At 40.7% G+C, this 21491-nt stretch overlaps 1 protein-coding gene across 1 annotated transcript in view; it reads right to left on the bottom strand.

Moving 5' to 3' along the window:
- THSD7A (thrombospondin type 1 domain containing 7A) overlaps positions 1 to 21491 on the bottom strand; it is a 496216-nt gene that overhangs the window by 7830 nt on the left and 466895 nt on the right. The window contains exons 23-28 of the mRNA XM_074945848.1: positions 17614 to 17759; positions 15411 to 15585; positions 12203 to 12376; positions 4885 to 4980; positions 1049 to 1131; positions 430 to 640 (exon numbers count right to left, since the gene is read on the bottom strand). Of these exons, the coding sequence (XP_074801949.1) occupies positions 430 to 640; positions 1049 to 1131; positions 4885 to 4980; positions 12203 to 12376; positions 15411 to 15585; positions 17614 to 17759 (885 nt within the window). The remainder of the gene's footprint in view (positions 1 to 429; positions 641 to 1048; positions 1132 to 4884; positions 4981 to 12202; positions 12377 to 15410; positions 15586 to 17613; positions 17760 to 21491) is intronic.

Below are 21491 nucleotides of genomic sequence, written 5' to 3'. Positions count from 1 at the left end.
AAAAAGGCATCCAGGTCCTTGTAGTCTTTAGAGAGTGTTTCGACCTCCTGAGTTATCTCAGTCATATTTTTAACCCCGATTGCTTAATCGGATATCCAGTAAGTGCTGCGAACTGTGATTACTTCCCAGGCCTTTCACAGTATTTTCCCTCTACAGTATTTCCACTTCTTCTCACTGGAAAATTTCAAACAAGAAGTATCAGAGAAGAAAATTCTATCCCTTCTGTAATATACAGTTTAATTAAATATGCTGATGCAGCAGCAGCAGCAGCGGAGGGTGGAGTTACATATGTCTCTTCCTTTTTGTTCAATCCTTGCAGATGACTGCATTCTTAAATAAACGTTTAATGACTTTTGGCATCAGAGCAGCTTAAATGCCAAATGCTGTTGCAGTACTTAGCATCACTAACTGCTCATGTAATGACTTCACCTGGCCCGAAAGGCTGCAAAAACCAGGTCCTTCCTCGTCCTGACTGGTTACCGGATGGCTGGGTGGGGTTCACAGCTCGACTGGTTTTCACATCTCCTTTTTTGTCCTCCATAGTGGGGATCGCTACCACAGGGATGAGTGTGCACTCCTCGAGTGTGCCATCAGAGGACATTACTTCAGTGTACCCTTCTTCACAACCACACATTCTAGTCTGTAGGGAACAAGTGTTTTACACCGTGTAGCAGAAACACACAGCTCTCTGAGTGCTTTAAATCATGACAACATTGATGACTGGAAGAGAAGATTGTTTTGATGAGCACTAGCCTGGAGGGCACCTCTGGATGTATTTGTGTGGCATCTCCTATTGAATCAAAGCAGTGCAGTTTACATATTTAATGGGAAGGATTAATGTTTTGAGGTTGATTTAAAAAATTTAACACTAGTGAGAGCTCTGAAAATGCTTCAGTAATCTTGATTCTATTGTGCAAAATATCTTGAAAACTAATGAGGAGCTATGTACTATTTTTCATATATAAAGGCTTTTAGCCTTCACTATTTTTGTGTTGTAGTGTACAGTAAGGGTACTGAAACAATGTTGTTCCAATGCAGTGACACATACCTCGCTACAGTAAGAATGGGATTGACTGCACGGTGGGTTACATGACCTGTCAGCATCTGGTTGGCGCATCACTAAACAGCCCCCTGTAGGATACAAAATCAGATTTTGACACAATAGCACCTCACCTCCACTGAAATTACTGACTTCAGCCATGAAATGGTACTTTCTTGCTTGTGTGAAAATTTTGTAAGATCCTGATCTTACAAGACTACCAATTCAATTCTTAGACCAAACAGATACAGTTGAACTAGGGATGAACACCCAAGTTTCTAGATGTTTATTTGAATGGAATTTTCTCTCACTTTGGGGTAATAATAGAAATAGTACTTTCAAGGAACTTTCTTGCTTGTGTGAATTTAGGATGATACTACTGTACCAAAGCAGGAGGAGGATGGCTTTCTTAGTCCTGTATGAATTCTTGTAGGCAGATTTATTTGTATTGATCTGCACTTTATAAGAAGGTGCTTGACATGCCAAATACTTTTATGTACCTTTTATGGATTGCTCAAGCCACAGTTAATGCTTGTGTGTGTGTTTGGGAGGGGCATTTTGTTTTTCAGGGGGTAATCATGTTCTTGTAGTCATGGCTCTATCTAGTACTTACATGACAGCCATAAGAAACATTATGTAATTTTTGTACAGGGTGCTTTATATGGGGAAAACATTAAAGCTCTTTTTTTTCCTCTGCATATTTTGTTTTTTTCCATTAATTTATCTAAAAGGTTTATCTAATTCCTTCTGTCCTGGAAAAGAGGGCAGTGTACCAGTTTAAAATTTTTACATTTAGAGGCCACCCATTGTAACCTGCCTGCACTATGTCCCAAATCTCCCAAAGTAATTACACCCTTATATTGGTGTGAAATGATGATGAAATCCTGATAAGTGACTATGGTCACTCTCACAGAAGATGCAGTTAGTTGCAGTTATATAAAGCCAGGTGTTAACAGGAGGGCTGATGATGAATAAAGGAAACCCTGCCATAAGAAATGTTGCCCATCCATAGGGAATACAATTTTACACTCTGGTGTGTGTACCAGGCACATGCCTGCAAGCACCCATGTAACAAAGTATCAGTCATCCTGACAGCTGCAGAAGAAAAGAGCTGCCTCATCACCCATTTCAATTTGAGTTAATGAATCTGTGAAAACACCATCCTAAATGAACAAACAAACAAACAAACAACTGTTCAGAACTATATTGTGACAGACTAAATAAAATCTGAGTAAATAAATACAAATGGAAATATAATTTACCATGCAATATTTCAATATATATGAATAAAAATAAACTATTTCAGACCCAACCAAACAATATGGCAGCTGCAAAGAAATACAGTACTCTCAGCAACAGGTTGACACCGAGCCACATTCTGTCCTTACAAGAACATATGCAATCCTACTGAAATCAAGGCCAGGGGCAATATCTGTATCTGAGGGCAGATTTGATCTCTTCATGCAGGGGTGGCAAACCTGAGCCTGAGAAGGAGCCAGAATTTACCAATGTACCTTGCCAAAGAGCCACAGTAATACATCAGCAGCCCCCCATCAGCTTCCCCCTCCCACCCCCAGCGCTTCCTGCCCACCAGCAGCCCCGCCGATCAGCGCCTCCCCCTCCCTACCTGCACCTCCTGATCAGCTGTTTTGTGGCATGCAGGAGGCTCGGGGGGAGGAGCGAGGGCACGGCAGGGAGGGGGTGGAGTGGGAGCAGGGCCTGTGGCAGAGCCAGGGGTTGAGCAGTGAGCACCCCCCGGCCCATTGGAAAGTTGGCGCCTGTAGCTCCAGCCCTGCAGTCGGTCACTATACAAGGAGCCGCATATTCATTTCTGAAGAGCCGCATGTGGCTCTGGAGCCACAGGTTGGCCACCCCTGTCTTAATGAGGTCTGTGGATGGTACTGTAAAGCATACCCAACACTCTGAACATATATTTGGTGGGCCTGAAAGTTCCCTATCTGATCCTTAGTCTTCTGTGTTCAATACATAAGAGGCCATCTGAAGAAAGTACTTAAGCATGTCCTGAAGTCCCATTGGTCAACCAGACAAGTGCTTTGGCTCCATCAGGGCCAGAAGCCCATATAAGATTTTATTTAGAGCTGGGTGGAGAAAAGTGACCCAGTTTTGGAGGACTTCTATATTTCCAAATTTGGAACAAAGCTTTCTAACTATAAGGATCATTAAGTACAGGACTAGGTTAGTAAGAGGGGTTATGGAATCCCTGGCAGTGGAGGTTCTTAAGAACAGGTTAGACAAACAGCTGTCAGGGATGGTCTTAAGTCTTACCTCAAAGCAGGGGGATGGCCTAGATGACCTCTCAAGGTCCCTTCTAACCCTACATTTCTATGATAAAACCCCAAACATTTAGAAAATTTCTGTGAAAGGGAACACAGCCCTGGCCCCGGGGCAGTCCACCCTGGATCATAAACCCTGGAAGCCTTGGGGCTCCTGACTCCAAGGCAGGCCAGCACGCAGACTACCCACAGTTGCTGACCCACAAGCCTGGGTGCTAAGCAGGTCAGCTGGTAGGAAACCAGGCAGATAATCATAATTAGCACCAGAATAAACCAAATCAAAAGAATAAGATGTGTCTCCCCACCCCCCTGCACAAGATTTCATTTACAACTTTACAGCTCCCAAATGGATTCAATTTTACAAAGCACTTTATAAGTATCCAAGGATACTAGCGGATGGCATATATTAAGGAAAAACGTACATGACCAAATTACTGAGATTAAAAATTGTACGAGCCTAGTAGCTGCTAACACAATTTTGTATGGATTTGTAATATGCATACAGACTGGGTCTGCAATGCCCAGTGTGAAGAGGATACATTTTAACATTTTTACAAATGCCAGTTAACACTTACAAAAGAGACTTGATGGCTCCAAAGGATTATTAAGCATTTTGTGGTGACAATACACGGATTAGAGTTCCAATGACATGACAGACAGTAACAGTTACTTCAGAGTCATTCAGATCTGTTATGTCAACAATCCATGGATTAAAGTTCCATTTGTATGCATTCAGTTGATTGATACTGATCATGTGCTTATGAAATCATATAAATAGTTAAAGAAATTAAGACTAAGTAAAGCTCGGAGTCTGATGTACCCACATAAAGAAAACAGACTACATTTTTCTTCAAGTCAGAGACCTCAGAACTTTCCTTAATTTACCCTTTTGTACCTGGCTATTACACCACAAATAGCAAAATACACACAGTAATGTTTCTCATACTGCTTTAGCACCTTGGTGCAAAAGAATGAATTAAACTCATGAATTTAACTCACAGGCCTCATGTCAGATTCTTATTATTTTAACATCTTATAGACCATGAAGCTCTCTTTCTCCCTCTGTGCATGCACGCATATGTATATATATATTAAACACACACATATATATTGCATGCGTACATGCTATACATATTTGTATAAAAAGATCTTTGTGTAATAGGGAAACCACTGAGATTTGAAATCCTAAAGCTTGTGGAGAAAAAACATTTTAGAAAAGTAGAATGTAAAATATTCAGGCTGCAGTGAGGACGGCATTATTTTATAGTTACCTTCTAGCAGTAGGTTTTGCATAGTGGCATCAGTCGAGTTTTGGAAAAAGGTCTTTCAAGTACTTCCAGCCATGGAATAATATGATGATTTGAAATAAAACTATGCCAAATAAAGATCATAAAATAGTAATAATACTGAATTTTTACTCTTTATTGTTATTGGAAAATATAATATCTGATAATTATTTGCAAATCCTTTTACAAGAGCAGCAATGTCTCCACTCCTTTTTATTCTTTCATGGCCTGATTTCTATGTAAGAAAAATAAAAATAATAGTTACCTGTAACATTTAAACCATCTGATCTTTGGCACCATACTGTCCGAGAAGATCCCTTCCATGGGCTAGCCATCCACTTGTATTCGTGACACTGACCATCTGCATGTAAAGCATTGACACTAACAGAAATACTGTACAAAGCCCCGGGAAAATGCAGTGTTACTCAGCATAAACAGACATGTCTACCAGCAGATCAGACATGTAAATAAAACTACAATCCAGGGGAAAAACCCACTGTTTTATTATATGCAAATCTTATTTTTATGAAGTTTTGGAGACAGTTCAAACAAAACAATACATCAAATATGCTTCTGAAACTATTGTAACTTTGTTCTCCTTTCCGTTTGCATATTGAATAGCTCTCTTTATTCCAATAATTATATCTACAGAAGTATCTAGCACTATAAAACTGTATTGGTTCTATTCTTGGATAATTTTTATTAACGGCTAATGGGAGTTACATGAGTGCAAAGCAGAAATGGACTACAAACGTATGACTGTGTCCTGATTACTTAGGGCCACCATATTGTCCTTGAACTGGGTGGACACAATTACTGTTCACTGCCCGCAGCAAGTTCTGCACACTTAGGATATGTCTACATTACAGCTGGAATGTGTAAATTCCAGGAGTACATTTCTAGCTCGGACAGAGCTAGTGCAGGGATGCCTCCTGGAGCTGACATGTACATCTTCCAGCTCTAGTGTAGCCATGCCCTTAGTGTTTTTAAACACTCCATGCACATTTACTATAAATATTGTGCAAAGAGATTGACCCTTTTTAACCTATAGACCTGACACTCCTTACATTTGTAAATATCTATGATGATTAACTGAAATAAAGCACTTGTGAGAAATGAGGAAATGACCCTAAGGACAGTTGAGCCCTAGCCTTTGTTTAAAGGAGAGGTCGCTGGACTGGAAGTCAGGAGACCTTGTGTGTGAGCTTGGCCAAAAGTTACTTCATCTCTCGGTGCCTCTCTGTCTCCTTTCTCACCCTTTGCCTATTTAGGCTGTGAGCTCTTTGATCCAGGGACTGTCTCTTACAATGTGCATGTACAGTATGTACAATAGGGTCCTATCTTCGGTGGGGCCTTTAGGGACTACTGTAGTAGAAATAGTCTTTAAATTAAATAGCAGCCCACAGTAATTATTTAAGTAGGGAACAAGCAATTATTTCTCTTTTAGATGCAACATCCAGTGGTAAGTAGGTGGAGGGTGGGAGTGACTAGTTGGTGGGTAGGGTGTGTGATTTTGCTTGCCCGCTAAGGGTGACATTTATATTATTTCTAAACTTGAAGCACCAACCAGTAGTAGTGACAGAAACCAAATAACTATTAGGACTCCACCAGTCATTTCAGGCTCTATCCTTCAATGTGCTCAGCACTCTGGCCCTGAGCTTTTAAGAATGCGATTAACTCTAGCGCTCTCATTTGTACATGTCTATGGAGCGATGCAAAGTTGTACTCTTACTCTAATGAAGTTGACAGGTTATTTCTAGATGGTTGTATGGTTTAGGCACTGGACTGGAACACAGGAGTAGAGCTGGGCCAATAAAGGAAGGATACTTTCCTAAGTTCTTTGAGATGTGTGATTCCTATGGGTATTCACTGTGGGTGCACATGCGCTCCATGCATCCGAGACCAAAAAACTCTTCAAAGCAGTGTCTGTTGGTCTATGCCTTTATCCTTATACCTCCTTGTGCTCTGAACTGAGGGCATAAGGGGCATCATGGACTGACCAGCCCCTTAGTCCCTACTCTACTCTACCACAAACAACATGAGGATGTGAGCAGAAGGGAAGGAGGGTGGGTTGTGGAATACCCATAGGGACCACACGTCTTGAAGAACTCCAGTTACTATAAGGTAAGTATCCTCTCTTTGGTCCCTATGGATATTCACTGTGGGTCACTCTCAAGCAGTGCTCATTGAGGATGAGGGTGCAAGGAAGAGTCCTGCACCACAGATCACTGGATCACTGAACCAAAGGAAGCATCCTCCGCAGAAGCCTGAACCAGGGTATAATGTTTCGTGAAAGTGTGAATGGACCCCCAAGTCGCTGCCCTGCAGATCTCCTCGTAGGAATGCCAACAAGGCAGCTTGGACTATGGTTGAATGAATCCTGAAAATCTGATGTGGAGGGGCTTCAATAAGTTCATAGCAAAGGAGGACACAATTGGAGAGGTTTGGGAAGAGGTTGCTCTCCCCATTTTCTCAGCTATGGATATGAAGAACCTCAGAGGCTCCCAAAAGGGCCTACTCTGGTGCAAGTAGAAGGCTAGAACCCTGTATACATCCAGGGAGTGTCACTGCTTGTCCTTCCTGTTATTATAGGCTTCGGGTAGATGATTAGGCAGGTGATCTGTTTGGTTCAGGTGAAGTTAAGAAGGAACCTTTGTGATGAAATTGGGATGCAACCTCAAGAATACTTTATGCCTATGAAACACCATGTAAGGAAGATTTGCCATAAAGGACCCAAGCTCACCCACTCTCCCCGTAGAGATTATTGCAGTTAGGAAGGCAACTTTCATAGACAAACATAGGAGGGAGCAAGAGGCGAAGGGCTCGAATGGCAGGTTCACAAGAGCTGATACCACCAAGTTCAGGTCCCAGATAGGAGCAAGTTTTAATAGCGGTGGGAATGTTCTGATAATGCCTTTTAGAAACTTCACGGCTGGGGATAGTGGAAAACCAAGCAGTTTTCCACTGGAGGATGAAAGACATTAATAGCTGAAAAATGTACATGCAGTGAACGGATGGATAGGCCCAATTTCTTCAAGGAGAGAAGACAGCACAGGATAAGAGGGATCCCAGATTCCTTGTGGGGGTAAGTGATGTTGCTGACACCAAATGGAGAATTGCTTCCATTTGGCAGCAATACATATCCATGGAGAGAGTTTCCTGATATTATTAAGGATAAACTGGACCTCTTGTGAGCACAATCTCTCTAAATTCATTGTCCATCCAGAAACCAGGCTACCAGATGGAGGGACATCAGGTTGTGATGAATGGTCCTGCTTCTATTCTAAGACAGAAGACCCAGATGTGCCACTCCCCCTGACCCATTTCTGCAAATACAGAGCTGCCCAGCTCGGAGGCTGCGTCTGGGGCTCCACTGACTCTGCAGCTGAATGCAGCACTATCAATAGGGTAAACTGATGCTGGATGCACCAATTCCAGGTTGCTTGTATCCTTGAAGAGCGAGGCAAATTTTGCTCCCCCTTATTTAAGTAATAAACTAGTCACATTGTCCAACCTGATCCAGAAGTGCATGGACTGGATGAAGGACAGCAATATCTTTCATGCTTCGTGCACTGCCCAAACTTCAAGAAGACTGATAGGTAGTGTAGACTCTTGTGGAGTCTACGAACCCTGAGTTGTATGGTCGTCCACATGTGCTCTCCATCCCATTAGGGAGGCATCCATAATGAGTGTCTTTGTGGGCAATGCAGGAATAAAGGCAACCCTATATAGACATTGTCCTTTGTTTCCCACCAGGTGAGTGACATCAGGACACTCTGCAGAAGTGTGACCTGTGTATCCAGGAAGTTCCTGCTCAGAGCATAGACCATCCACAACAGTGCCTGGAGGCATGGTAGGTGAAACCTTGTGGGGGGGGGGTCACATGAGGCCATATAGCTTAGCAGGACCAGGCAGAACCAGACTGTTATCTGGGGGGCTGAGTCAAAGTTGAGGGATGAGGTCCCTCATTGGAAAGAATCTGTCTTGAGGTAAGCTAACTTTGGGTGTAATCATGTTCAGATTTGCACCAATAAATTCTAAAACTTCTAAAAATTCTAAAGCTGGACTTTTTTGGATTTACCTGAAGTCCCAAGCAGTGAAAAAGGTTAAGTAAAGAGGTAACACTGCTGCCTGCACTTCCTGATACAACTGCCCCGTGAGGAGCCAATTGTCCAGATAGGAAATATTGGGCTGCCTCGTTGACACAGGTATGCATGGCAGTACCTTCATAAAAACCCTCAGGGCTGTCAAGAGACCAAAGGGAAGCACTCTGTATTGCAAGTGCTTTAGGCCCATCATAACCCACAGGAGTATCCTGTACACTGGGTGAAAGTCTATATGAAACTAGGCATCCTTCACAATGAGAGGTGCACCAGTCAATTTCAATTAGGGAGGGGATTATTAGGGGCAATATAATTATCCTGTATCTTGAATGGTGAATGAAGACATTTAGCTGTCTGAGGATGGGTCTCCAGTCCCCCTTCTTTTGGGGATGAAGAAATATTTGGAGTAAAAGCCCTTCCTCTTGCGTTGAGGGGGTACAGGCTTCATTGCTGCTACCTGGATTAGGGAGTCCACCTTCTGTCTGAGAATCCTCTCATGGAACAGATGGGAAGGGAGGTTTGGAGAAGGAGCAACAAGGAATTTTATTTTACTGGTTCAAGATGATGTCTGAGACCCATTTGGCTGGTGTGATATGCTGCCAGCATTGGGAGGAAACAGGCCAGGTGGACACTGAAGTGGGGAAGGTACAGGGAGTGATGGTGCTCAAGTGCCCCGTCAAAATGTCTTCTTGGATAGGACTGAAGAGGGGATGGTGGGGGTTCTGTTTGTCTTCTATGCTGCACCAATTGGTGCCTCTTAGGAGGCTCAGGGCTTGTCTTCACTGGCAAGTTTTGTCGCCAAAAACTGCCTTTTACTGACGAAACAGCAAGAGCGTATGCACTACAATGGGACTTTTCTTGTGAAAAACGCCCAGTTTTGGCGACAAAAAACTTCCACCTCTACGAGAGACTTTTGTCTTTTCCCCTCCCTTTATTGTCGACAAAGAGCCAGTGTTGACACTGCTGATTGTTCTGTCAACAGAACTGGCTCCTGCCAGGATCCCAAAATGCCTGCCCTGATTGCTCTGCTCAGTGTTTTGATCTCTGCTGCCCTGCAGGCATGCGTCCCTCCCCTTTCAAAGCTCCGGGAAGTATTTGTGTGCTGCTCCATCTGGGGAACAAACAAAGAGAAAACTGGAATGCTCCTGTTCTGCCCGGCGCTAGGAACTCAGCAGCAGGCAGACGGCTGCTGCAGGGGAAGGGGGACAGACTGATGTGCTGCTTTGCCCTTCCTCAGCAGGGAGAGCTCACCGAGCTCCTCAGGATGCTGCTCTCAGAAGCTGAGGGGGCTGTGGGAGAACTTGGAGAGAATCCCAAGATTCGCAGCGATCAGCTCTTTCTTCCCACAACACTGCACTGTGGGATACATAGCCATGGTGCATTGCTCACCCTGTCGATGATAGTGTCCCCAATGTGGACACGATCTGTCGACAGAGAGAGCAAGTGTGAACACCCTTTGTCAATTTTTGTTTTGTCGCCTTTTGGGTGTCGACATAAGTTCTGTCAACAAAACCTGGTAGTGTAGACAAGCCCTCATAGGCTTTCTGATGATAAAAGGCTAGGGGGTCAGGCAGTATCTATGAGGAAATGACCTAGAGTATTTCCTACAGGGTGCCAAGGTGTATATCCTGATGAGCAGAATTTCACAGCAGAGTCCTTGAAGCAGTGATCTGTTTCTCACTAAACAGGTTGTTTCCCTCAAAAGAGAGGTCTTCTACCTCCTTGGAGAATCCTGAAGACTGCAACCAAGAAGCTTGCCTTATAACCACCAAGGTTGTCAGGGAGCAGGTGCACTACATCAAGTGACACCTGGAGCGATGATCTGGCAACCAGTTTCCTTTCGTACAGGATTGCCTGGAATTGTGGCCTACATTTCTGTGGCAGTTTATCAGCTAATTCTGGCAGTTTATGCTAATTAATAAAATCATGTTTCAACATGAATGTCTGGTAATTGCTATGTGGAATAGTAGGCTGGCTGATGAAAAGTTCTTTCTGCTGAGGAGATCTAGTCTCTTTCCATCTTTATCTGAAGGGGTGGATCTAGGCTGAGGTAACCTGTTTCACTTGAGGACTTTCTGGACTATTAGAGAGTTCCAGTTAGGGTAGGAAAACAAATATTCTGTCCTCCTGGGGGGAACAAAATAATTTTTCAGTCCTCTTCAGGGTCAGGCACAGGTAGCTGGTGTGTGCCAAATTGCCTAAGGTACAACTACATAGCTACAGCAGCAAGCATCCCAGTCCAGGTCAGCAGACTAGGGCTCACACTATCACACTAAAAATAGTTATGTAAATGCTGCGATCCAGGCAGGAGCTCAGGTTCTGAAGCCCACCCGCCCCTCTAGGCTTCAGAGCTTGGTCTCCAGCACTAGCCTCAACTTTAGCACTGTCTACACAGTTTGTTTTTAGCTTGGTAGTGCGAGCTGCTCCTTACACCCTCAGCTTAGACCAGTTTAGAGTAGGGTGCAGGCATGGGCCAACAGACACTGCTTTTGAAGAATCTTCTGGTCTCATGGAGAGCATGCGTACCCACAGCATGTAGGCATAGGGACCAGCACTCAAACAAAATCTGATCTTTTGGTCCTCTGTCAGATCCAAAAAGTAAAAAAAAAAAAATTTTTTAAACGAAACAAAACATTTGGTTCAACACAAACCAAAACAAATCCTTTTGCTTTCAAGCTTTTTTAAATTTTTATAAAATTGGAGGAAATTTTGATATGAAAAATTGTTTGGGCTTGAAAAATCAAATATTTCATTTCAATTGTTGAAATGTTTGGCAAATTCAGCAGAATTCATGAAATGATTCAGCTGACCTGAATCTGCCTTTTTTGTCAGAAAGCTTAGTTAAAAAAATTCACCCAGCTCTACTCAGCAGATTTGGGCCGAATCCCCACCTCTGCCATAGATCTCCTGTGTGACCTTGGACATGTCACTTAATCTTTCAGTTTCTCTTTGTGTCTCCATTAATACTTCCTTTCTCTCTCCTTTGTCTGTCTTGCCTATTCAGATTGACAGCTCTATGGGCGGGGAATGACTCTTCTAATGAATGGGAACAGCAGCAAGCACAGTTGGGACCTACTGGTGTTATTGTCAGATAATTAATAAAATAAAAAAAAAAATAGTACAAAGAGAATGAGAGAATATAGTAAATTTTTGTTTTGTCACTTCTGTTAAACATTGAGGCGGAAATACTGCAGGTTAGTAAGTTTTGCTATAAATGAAAGTCAATTATTGAGGAAAAAGAATTAAAGACATTTTGAAAAAAAATACCATGAAATTTAAGAATTGACTCTACAATTAAAATATAATGGAAGATTGGCATAGATTTGTGACGTTTTTGGATGAAATTACAAAGCAGCTGTCCACACAATTATTATTATTTGCAACATTTTTCAACCTCACAACCAAAATTTGGCCAAGAAAAAGTCTTATTCATCTTACATTAAAATAGCGGTCGCCTATTTTCTGTGTTTTGATACTCACCATTACATGATCTTGTTTCCAAAGCCTGTTCTGGACAGAGGTGTTGGTTCTCTAATTCCTGAATGATCACTGCCCGGGATCGGGCTTGTATCCCTCCAAAGCCAAGATCTTCTCCATTAACACAGGTCAGCTGACAAAGGCTCCATTCTGACCACTCTTTCAAGTAACAATCACCTGTCCAACAACAATGATGTAACAAAGCTGAAGAGTTGATACCAGGGGAGTTCTGAATACTACCTGTAAAGGCCATAGAAGGTTCTGATCCAAATAATGCCTTTTAACTCTGCCTCATTAATTAGTAAAGAATATTTCTCCGTTTAGACCCACACTTACCTTCATCCTATGAAAATACAGGTGACAGAACACCAGCTTATTTTAATTTCTGTACAAAAGAAATGATTCTTCAAGGAAATTGAAGTGTTACAAAACCCTATTTATGCTGAAGCATTCCAAGCAACTGTAGCATTTCCATAGCAATACTAAGTTGCTCTCATTTTCAGTCTCTTACAAAAACTGCATTCAACATTTGGCCTTTCACAAATGGAAAGGCACGGTATGCTGTGCTCCAGCCTATTTTTCCACATTATCTTCATGATAAACTTCACTTTCTATAAGCTTAGAAGAAGACAATGTATATATAGCCAGTTGGAAAGTCAAGGTTAATTCTTGCTCATTCTGCTCCACTTGTAGGAAACAGGCCATTATCATTTAAATGTATTAGGGAAGTAGACTGGGAAAAACTCTTACTGTGGAGAACATTTCTTGTCAGAAATGAGATTGGCACAGGTGATATAAAATATCTTCTCTAAATTCTATGATGGTAGGAATCTACACGGTATTATCTTATGGTTCAAGACTGAGAAATAAAATCACACTAACAAACATTAATTTTCACAGCAGTGTAGCGAATATTTTAAGGAAGTCTGAAGCATGGTGTAACGACAGTTTTGCTAATATTGCTGTGTAAAAGATGTCTAGAAAATTAAAACACAAAGAGACTTGTAAATGAGCCTCTTTAGCTTTAATTATTTCAGCAAAAAGACCATTAAAAATTCATGTTACCTTACATTATGCTGACAACAAATATAATAAGCACCATGTTGACCGGATGCCTAGTTAATGAAGGCATTTTATTTGCTGACATTAAGAAATCATGTAAAGAAATGAATTATTGAAGAACTGATGTATGTATAATAGGAGAGCAGGAAGTGATTTTTGGAAAACTTAGTTAGAGTGTATCATTAGCACATCCCCACAGGGTAGTTATTCTCCTTGGCTAAACGTGAGGTTGCTCAAACAAAGGTCATTATTCGGCAAAATTTAAAGGCTGAGCAATGAACAACTATGTTTCTTAAATTTAACGAACAAAATCAATCAATTACAAAACGGAGTATCTTATACCACTTAAGTCTTTTGCTTTTCTATTAGAAAGCAGAACTGTGTGTTGACAGTACACAATTTGTTAATGAAAACATTTCTTAAATTTGGGGAAACCATAGCTGTGTCTACTCTGCATTGACATTAATGAGACTTGTAGTAAGAATAGTGACGTCCTTGGTCAAAATCTCTCCCTTTCACATTAGCGAGTGGAGTGCTCTATATCAGTGGTTCTCAAGCTTTCCGGACTACTGTGCCCCTTTCAGGAGTCTGATTTGCCTTGCGTACTACAAGTTTCACCTCACTTAAAAAATCAGGCTTTGGCTTTGGCCCTACGCAGCAGGGCTTGGGCTCCAGCTTTCTGCCCTGGGCCCCAGTAAGTCTAATGTCGGTCCTGGCAATCCCATTGAAATGAACTCACCAACAGTTTGAGAACTGGAGCTATAGTATGTAGACCAGTGTAAGCAAGTCATTGTCTGTATGAAATTTTAGTTTGCACTGACTTTGCTAGTGCTGTTTATGTAGCCTGTTGTAAAAGTAGGCAAATATCTAGAGTTGATGTACCCCCTGAAAGACCTCTGCGTACCCCCAGGGCTACACATACCCCTGGTTGAGAACTATTGCTCTGTATCAGCTGTCTGCTTGCTCTCATTCAAGTGAATGGGACTTTTGCTCACGGTTTCAAACTCATAGTTTGTGAAGTGGTGCAGGATTCTTTGGGATGAAAAGTGCTATGTCAATGAAATAGCTAATTGCACTTTTAGATGAGTGCAAAATGTAGACACACCTCTTAGAACTCAAACAGCTCAACAGATTTCTAGAAAATTTCACCTTTGGACTGTTGCTAAGACACACTAAATTTCAGTCCAAAAGGAATAGGTTTGAAAGAGTTGTGAAGCAATGAAGATACAGGCTTGGTATGGAATGGCTATTGTGATGAGATGTGCTTTGGCAGAGAAAACAGGAAATCTATATCTGAAATTTCTTGGGAACGGAAAGAGCTAATCAATACCTCCAATACTACAGCACTAATTACTTTAATAACAACAGCTCCATCCGCCCCCCTTTTGGAACTTACAGACAAGTTTTTAATTTTCAGCAAAACCTTTGCAGTTCATCTTTAACAGCTGTTATGGTCTCTTCTTAATCCTTCTTAGTATGAGGGTCACAGATCTGACAAACCACAACAGCGCCTTTAGATACATCTGTTGGGTCAATGTGAGTGTCATGCATTTGTTGCTAGTGGAGGGACTAAGAATGATATTTTCTCAGAAAAACATTCCTTGGCCCCCAATGTGACCTTATTTAAACAAGCACTAAACCTCCTTTGTCTATTTCCTTAATTCCATTAAAAACAAACAAAAGTATTAGACCCTGACTCAGTTTAATAAAAAAAGCTGTTCACATGCTTAAAAAGAACATTTAAACACCAAACCCTCTGTTTTTTGGACAGTCTGTTATTTAAATACCCATGAAATGGATTCTTCTCATATTCCAATTAACACTTTATTTCTTGTGTGGTAAAGTAACATTTATGATTTTTGTGCCAATTGTTCAAAAGTAAAATGCCTACTGGAGTAGTCTAGGCCAAACATTATTTTAAACACATTTGTAAATGCATGTATTCCTTTCCCTAGTCACCGGTTTATTAGTATCACAAAGTACGGTCACTCTTGTGAAACTACTGATAAAAGGTAATTCCTTTAGTTCAATAGGTGAATGTGGTAAAGACTTCACAGCCTGTGTCTAATCGTCTTTTTCCTTTTATTGTAGGCCATCTCAGGTTGACCAATCTTGAAATGCAACACACATATCTGAACGAGTTTGTTACCTGGACAAGGAAGGGTGCAGGTTTCCTCAAGTACCATCTTCTTGTTGCCATCAATAATAGGCTCAGTTTCTCCACAGAATTCCTCATCTACTATTTTGCCAACATCGTCAGTGGATCCATCAGAGACCACACATGAAATGTTCCTGACTCTTGTCCCCTCTCCACACTGAGCATCCTGGAAAGGGAGAGGATGCACAAATGTTGGCGAGAAAAATAAGTCTTCAGTGGTTAAATCAAAGTTGATCTGACTTTCTGATTATTGTTACTTTATTTAATGCTGATGGCTTGAAAAATAAAGCCAATTTAGGTCCTGTAGCATTCAGTGCTTCAGACCGGGAAAGAGACCTAGTCATTTTTATATGGAAGCACAGTGGATGTCATTAAAATAATAATCAGTATTTTTCCAATTATTTCAATTGAAATAATAACAATAATTAATCAATAATAATAATAATTATTATTTAAAGCAGCAGTCCTCTACAAGGAATAACCTCCAGCAGAATGACTTATTTACACACAACAAAATTAAATTAACCATCCAGTAAATCAAAACAAGATAAAAATACCATATCTCACTGGGACAAAATATACCCGTGTTCACACCCTACACACTACTGTATATGCTTTGTACAAGATATGCCTTGTGTGGTATCATCTGAAAACTCATAACTTGCTGAGCAGTAATATAATGGCATAATGTGTGAAGCAGCTTTATGCATAAAGTTCTAAATTTCCCCTGTATGATGTTAAAATATATATTCAGATTCACATAGCACCAAAGTGGTCAAACAGACCTGTCTTGAACAAAGGAGTGTATGCTTCTCTTAATTTGCATTTAAGCAGTAAACAGAATCATCAAGCAAAAAAGAGGATGAGAAAAATATACAGCTCACACAGGTGAAAAAGCCCAGCAGGGAACATCCTTCCTCCAGCAGACTGCCTGTCTCCTGGTTCTCAGCTGGAATTGGTTTTGAAAAAGGGACTAAAGAACAATGAAAAGAAGGGGCAAACACCCTAAGACACGCCCCTCCCCCCCGCCCACCTCATTCTCTGTACCTGAGATGGCAAAGCAAACAGCCATCAGACTCTGAGGGAGGGAAGGATCCTGACCTGAAGAGTTTGATCAGTAATGTTGCTAGAAGCATGTGGTGAGAAACTTTGCTTGAATCTAATACAGTTTGTTAAGTTGGGCACTAGAAAGCATTTTATCTTCTTGTAGCCATTTCTGACTTTTATGCCTCATTACTTGTACTCACTTAAAATCTCTCTCTTTGTAGTTAATAAACATGTTTTATTGTTTTATATAATCCAATGTGTTTAACTTAAACTGTCTGGGTAACTCTATTTGAGATAACAGACTAGGGTATATTATTCCCATAAAGGAACAATGGATTTAGTATATTTGGACGGTGCAGGAGAGGGCTGGGCAGCACAAGAGACATTTCTGGGGAAAATCTGTGACTGAGAGCACGTTGGGGTCATTCTGCAGTATAACCAAGGCTGTTAAAAGCTGAGTGTAATCCAAGTGTGGCTGGCAGGTTGCACTTTCCCATAGACACTCTGGGTGTGGCTTGCATGCTGGAAGGCTGTTTGTGAGCGGCCCAGGTGGGAGCTACTTCAGCAAGACATTGTAAGACACCCAAGGTTGCAAGGCAGGGGTGACAGAAGCCCCCACTTCTGGTCTGGATTGTACCCTGGCATGTCAAACTCACCCACAAAACCCCCATCAGTGCCCTCCCCAAATACCAGCAAGAAGATGACAATCATTCAGACTATTTCAGGGGAGCAAGTGCCAGAGCCATAGTGCCCTCACAGACAATGCTCTGCAGGTTCTCTCCTTTTTAGGACCAGGAAGCTAAAATCTGAGCATTTATACTGACTAAAATTGTGGCAGTATCATAAGTGACAACCCTTTCTGGACAGAGCACTCTCTCAAATAGGCAGCTGTCAAACCGTTTAAGTTACCACATAGTTATATCTCACATACCAGAGCTTTACTCTATACCTAGAACAGGAATAACTAGGGCAAACTGTGGAACTGGTTGGCATATATGGTGTCCAATGGTAACCACTTTATTATGCTCCTGAATTGAAAGATTTGAATAAAATGGCTAAAATGTTTCGTACGTTATATGTGTGCATATCACAAATATCCCTGGATGCAGTGACCAGAATAATTGCAGATCTCCATTGCATCTTTTACCTCAACTTTGCATTCAGCCCAATGGCCATACTGCCACCGATAACAAGGTTTTACCGGGCAGGGTTTGAATTGCTCTATCTGAGATGGACAAGGTCTCCCATCACCCTGGAAAGGCTGATTTACTGTCCTTCTTCGTATCATCTTTCCTTTAAAAGAGAGAGAGGGAGAGAAAGAGAGAGAGAAAGCAACTTTGAGGTGGTCATATATATTGACTCATCAAGATGGTTCTGTTTCAGTCTGTGACAAGCTTTACGTTAGCATTATTCTTACCTAATACAGTGGACTGCACAGCAGACCTGCTGTGACCTGTTTGATGTGTGGATTGTAAATACTCTGAGATATGTACTTTCTTTGTTGTTATTTGCGTGTACTGTGCCTAGCACAATGAGATCCTTGATTAGAAAATCAAGTTGCTACTAGAATATAAATAAATAATACTTTTCTAGTTGAGACGCCTAGGGAAAAAACAGGTGCCCTTTCCTGATCTGGTATTTTGTTCTTGGCATCCCTGTTGAGAGATGAACTTTTGGTTCTCCACTGTTCTGGAGTTGTGCTACTAGGAGGGAATGATATGGGTATCTAATCCACAACATTTTCCTTGTATTAAATTTAGATATGTATCAGATTCACAAGATGCTGATTGTCTACATTCAAAAAAGCAGAAGGAGCTTGCCACTTATCTTCTTTGTCTCCCTGGGCTTTATTATAATGGAGAATTTTCAAGGGACAGAGGATATTTCACCCAGACCTAAAGAAAATTAAAATATAATAGGGGTTTAACTGACATTAATCTTCTGTTCAATGGAGGGTGACACGCTACCTAGGCCTGTTTGAGGACTAGATTCTATTTCAAGCAGTTATATAATGGAATGAAGAAAAGATTTTGTATTTAGTCATCCTTTTGGGTGATTCTGTTTCTTTCCTCTTAGGTGAATATCAGACTATTAGATTTTATTTCTGAGACAGATGATACAGTGAAGCCACAAGAACTTTTTTATGTGCGATGTAGTGGGGGGTTGTAGCTCCTCTATAGATAGGGATTTCCAAAGAGTTCAATTAAACCCATATTTTCATGGGGTTTTAACTTCAATGCGAATAAATACATGCACTGAGCCAAAATGTGTCGGATTGTAAAAACAAGTAAATAACAACCAAGCAAAGAGAGTACAACATTAAAAATTAAGTACCCAATATATGTAGATTCGTAATGTGCTGCAATGCATTACACTGACCTACCTTCATAACCTCACAGGATTAAATGGGCCACCCCCATTCACCTATCTGTCTATTTTTAATTAAATTTGTTATTATGAATTTGGAATCAAGTACCCTTAACTTTTGAGAGACAAATCCTGCTCCCAGATTAACTGGACTATGCTATGAACTGTAGCAAACCTCCCCACCCAGGCCACAAAATGGGAACAGAGCTGCATAACTAAGTTTCTTTGGAAAAATGCCAATTCGTCAGAATGAAATGCTTAGTCAAATCTAGTACAAATTAAATGAAACTAGGGCTGTCAAGAGATTAAAAAATTAATTGCAATTAATCATGCGATTAATCGCACTGTTAAACAATAATAGAATACCATGTATGTAAATATTTTTGGATGTTTTCTACAGTTTTCAAATATTGATTTCAATTTCAACACAGAATACAAAGTGTACAATGCTCATTTTATATTTATTTTTGATTACTAATATTTGCAGTCTAAAAAACAAAAGAAATTGTATTATTCAATTCACCTAATACAAGTACTGTAGTGCAATATCTTTATCATGAAAGTTGAACTTACAAGTGTAGAATTATGTACAAAGAATAACTGCATTCAAAAATAAAACAACGTAAAACTTTAGAGCCTACGAGTCCACTCAGTCCTACTTTTTGTTCAGCCAATTGCTCAGACATTTGCCGGAGATAATGCTGCCCGCTTCTCGTTTATAATGTCACCTGAAAGTGAGAACAGGTATTTGCATGGCTCTGTTATAGCCGGCGTTGCAAGATGCACTAAAGATTCATATGTCCCTTCATGCTTCAACCACCATTCCAGAGAACATGTGTCCATGCTGATGATGGTTTCTGCTTGATAATGATCCAAAGCTGTGCAGACTGATGCATGTTCATTTTCATCGTCTGAGTCAGATGCCACCAACAGAAGATTGTTCTTCTTTTTTTGGTGGTTCGGGTTCTGTAGTTTCCAAATCAGAATGTGCACTTTTAAGACTTCTGAAAACATGCTCCACACCTTGTCCCTCTCAGATTTTGGAAGGCACTTCAGATTCTTAAACCTTGGGTCGAGTGCTGTAGCTATCTTTATAAATCTCACATTGGTACCTTCTTTGTGTTTTGTCAAATCTGCAGTGAAAGTGTTCTTTAAATGAACAAGATGTTCTGGGTCATCATTGAAGACTGCTATAACATGAAATATATGGCAGAATGCGGGTAAAACAGAACAGAAGGCATACAATTCTCCCACAGGGAACTGAGTCACAAATTTAACTAACACATTATTTTTTTAATGCGCATCATCAGCATGGAAGCATTTCCTCTGGAATGCTGGCTGAAGCATGAAGAGGTATATGAATGTTTAGCATATCTGGCATGTAAATACCTTGCAATGTCGATTACAAAACTGCCATGTGAATGTCTGTTCTCACTTTTAAATAAGAAGCGGGCAGCATTATCTCCCATAATTGTAAACAAACATGTTTGTCTTACCAATTGGCTGAACAAGAAGTAGGCCTGAGTGGACTTTTGGGCTCTAAAGTTTTACATTGTTTTGTTTTTGAGTGCAGTTATGTAACAAAAAAAACCCTTTACATTTGTAAGTTGCACTTTCACGATAAAGAGATTGCATTACAGTACTTGTATGAGGTGAGCTGAAAAAAACTATTTCTTTTATCATTTTTATAGTGCAAATATTTGTAATAAAAATAATAATATAAAGTGAGCACAGTACATTTTGTATTCTGTGTCGTCACTGAAATCAATATATTTGAAAATGTAGAAAAACATCCAAAAATATGTAATACATTTCCATTGGTATTCTATTGTTTAACAGTGCAATTAAAACTATGAGTGAACGTGATTAATTTTTTTTAATCGCGATTAATTTTTTTTAGTTAATCACACTGCTTTCCCCCTAGCTCTAGGGGATGGGCAGCATATCTCTAGTTCCTCGACCTGGCTGAAGGGGGCAGGGTGTAGGTTGGTGTGAGGTGGAGTAGCTGGACTCTGCCACTCTGGTAGCTGGGCTGCAATCCTCTTGTCAACTTCAGTGAAATTGACAAGTGTTTTCCCTTAACACAGCTGGGAAGTTGATAAATTGCACTTCAGCTGTTCCAAAATGTAACTTTTCTTTTAAATCCCTTTCTGTGAAAATGTTTGGAGTTTTGATATTTTGTCCCAATTCAGGACAAAACTTTATCTCAAAAACAACAATTTTTGTAGAAAGGGAGCCCCCTTTTTGGCCTTTCTACTCCTGTGTTCACTGTAAGTAGGTGAAAAAAAGTTTGTCAAGTGGATCCTCATAGTTTTGCATCCCTAGCTCTTGCAGTTGGAGCATCACAGAGGAAAGAAAGTGAACTCTGACCTCAGGGTCATGAGTTGAAAACCCAGCACAGGATGCAATTGCTATGTGCAAAACCATTCCAAAAGTGTACCGGCCTATGTTAGTGCAAGATGGAAGGAGAGCTAATCAGCCTTCTACGTTCTAGACTTTGTTACTGTATGGAAACATACCTAAAATTGATGTTATTTTAATACAGAATGAGATTTTTTCCCCTGTCCAAATCAATTTACTGTCTGTTAGCAACATCAAATAGATATATTTAGGAACGTCAAGATCCATAAAAAGCAATGAAACCTCAAGAGGTATTTT

The sequence above is a fragment of the Natator depressus genome, chromosome 2, assembly GCF_965152275.1.
Source record: "Natator depressus isolate rNatDep1 chromosome 2, rNatDep2.hap1, whole genome shotgun sequence".
Taxonomy (NCBI): domain Eukaryota; kingdom Metazoa; phylum Chordata; order Testudines; family Cheloniidae; genus Natator; species Natator depressus.
The sequence above is the reverse complement of the archived record's forward strand: the minus strand, read 5'-3'. Positions and strand labels throughout refer to the sequence as shown.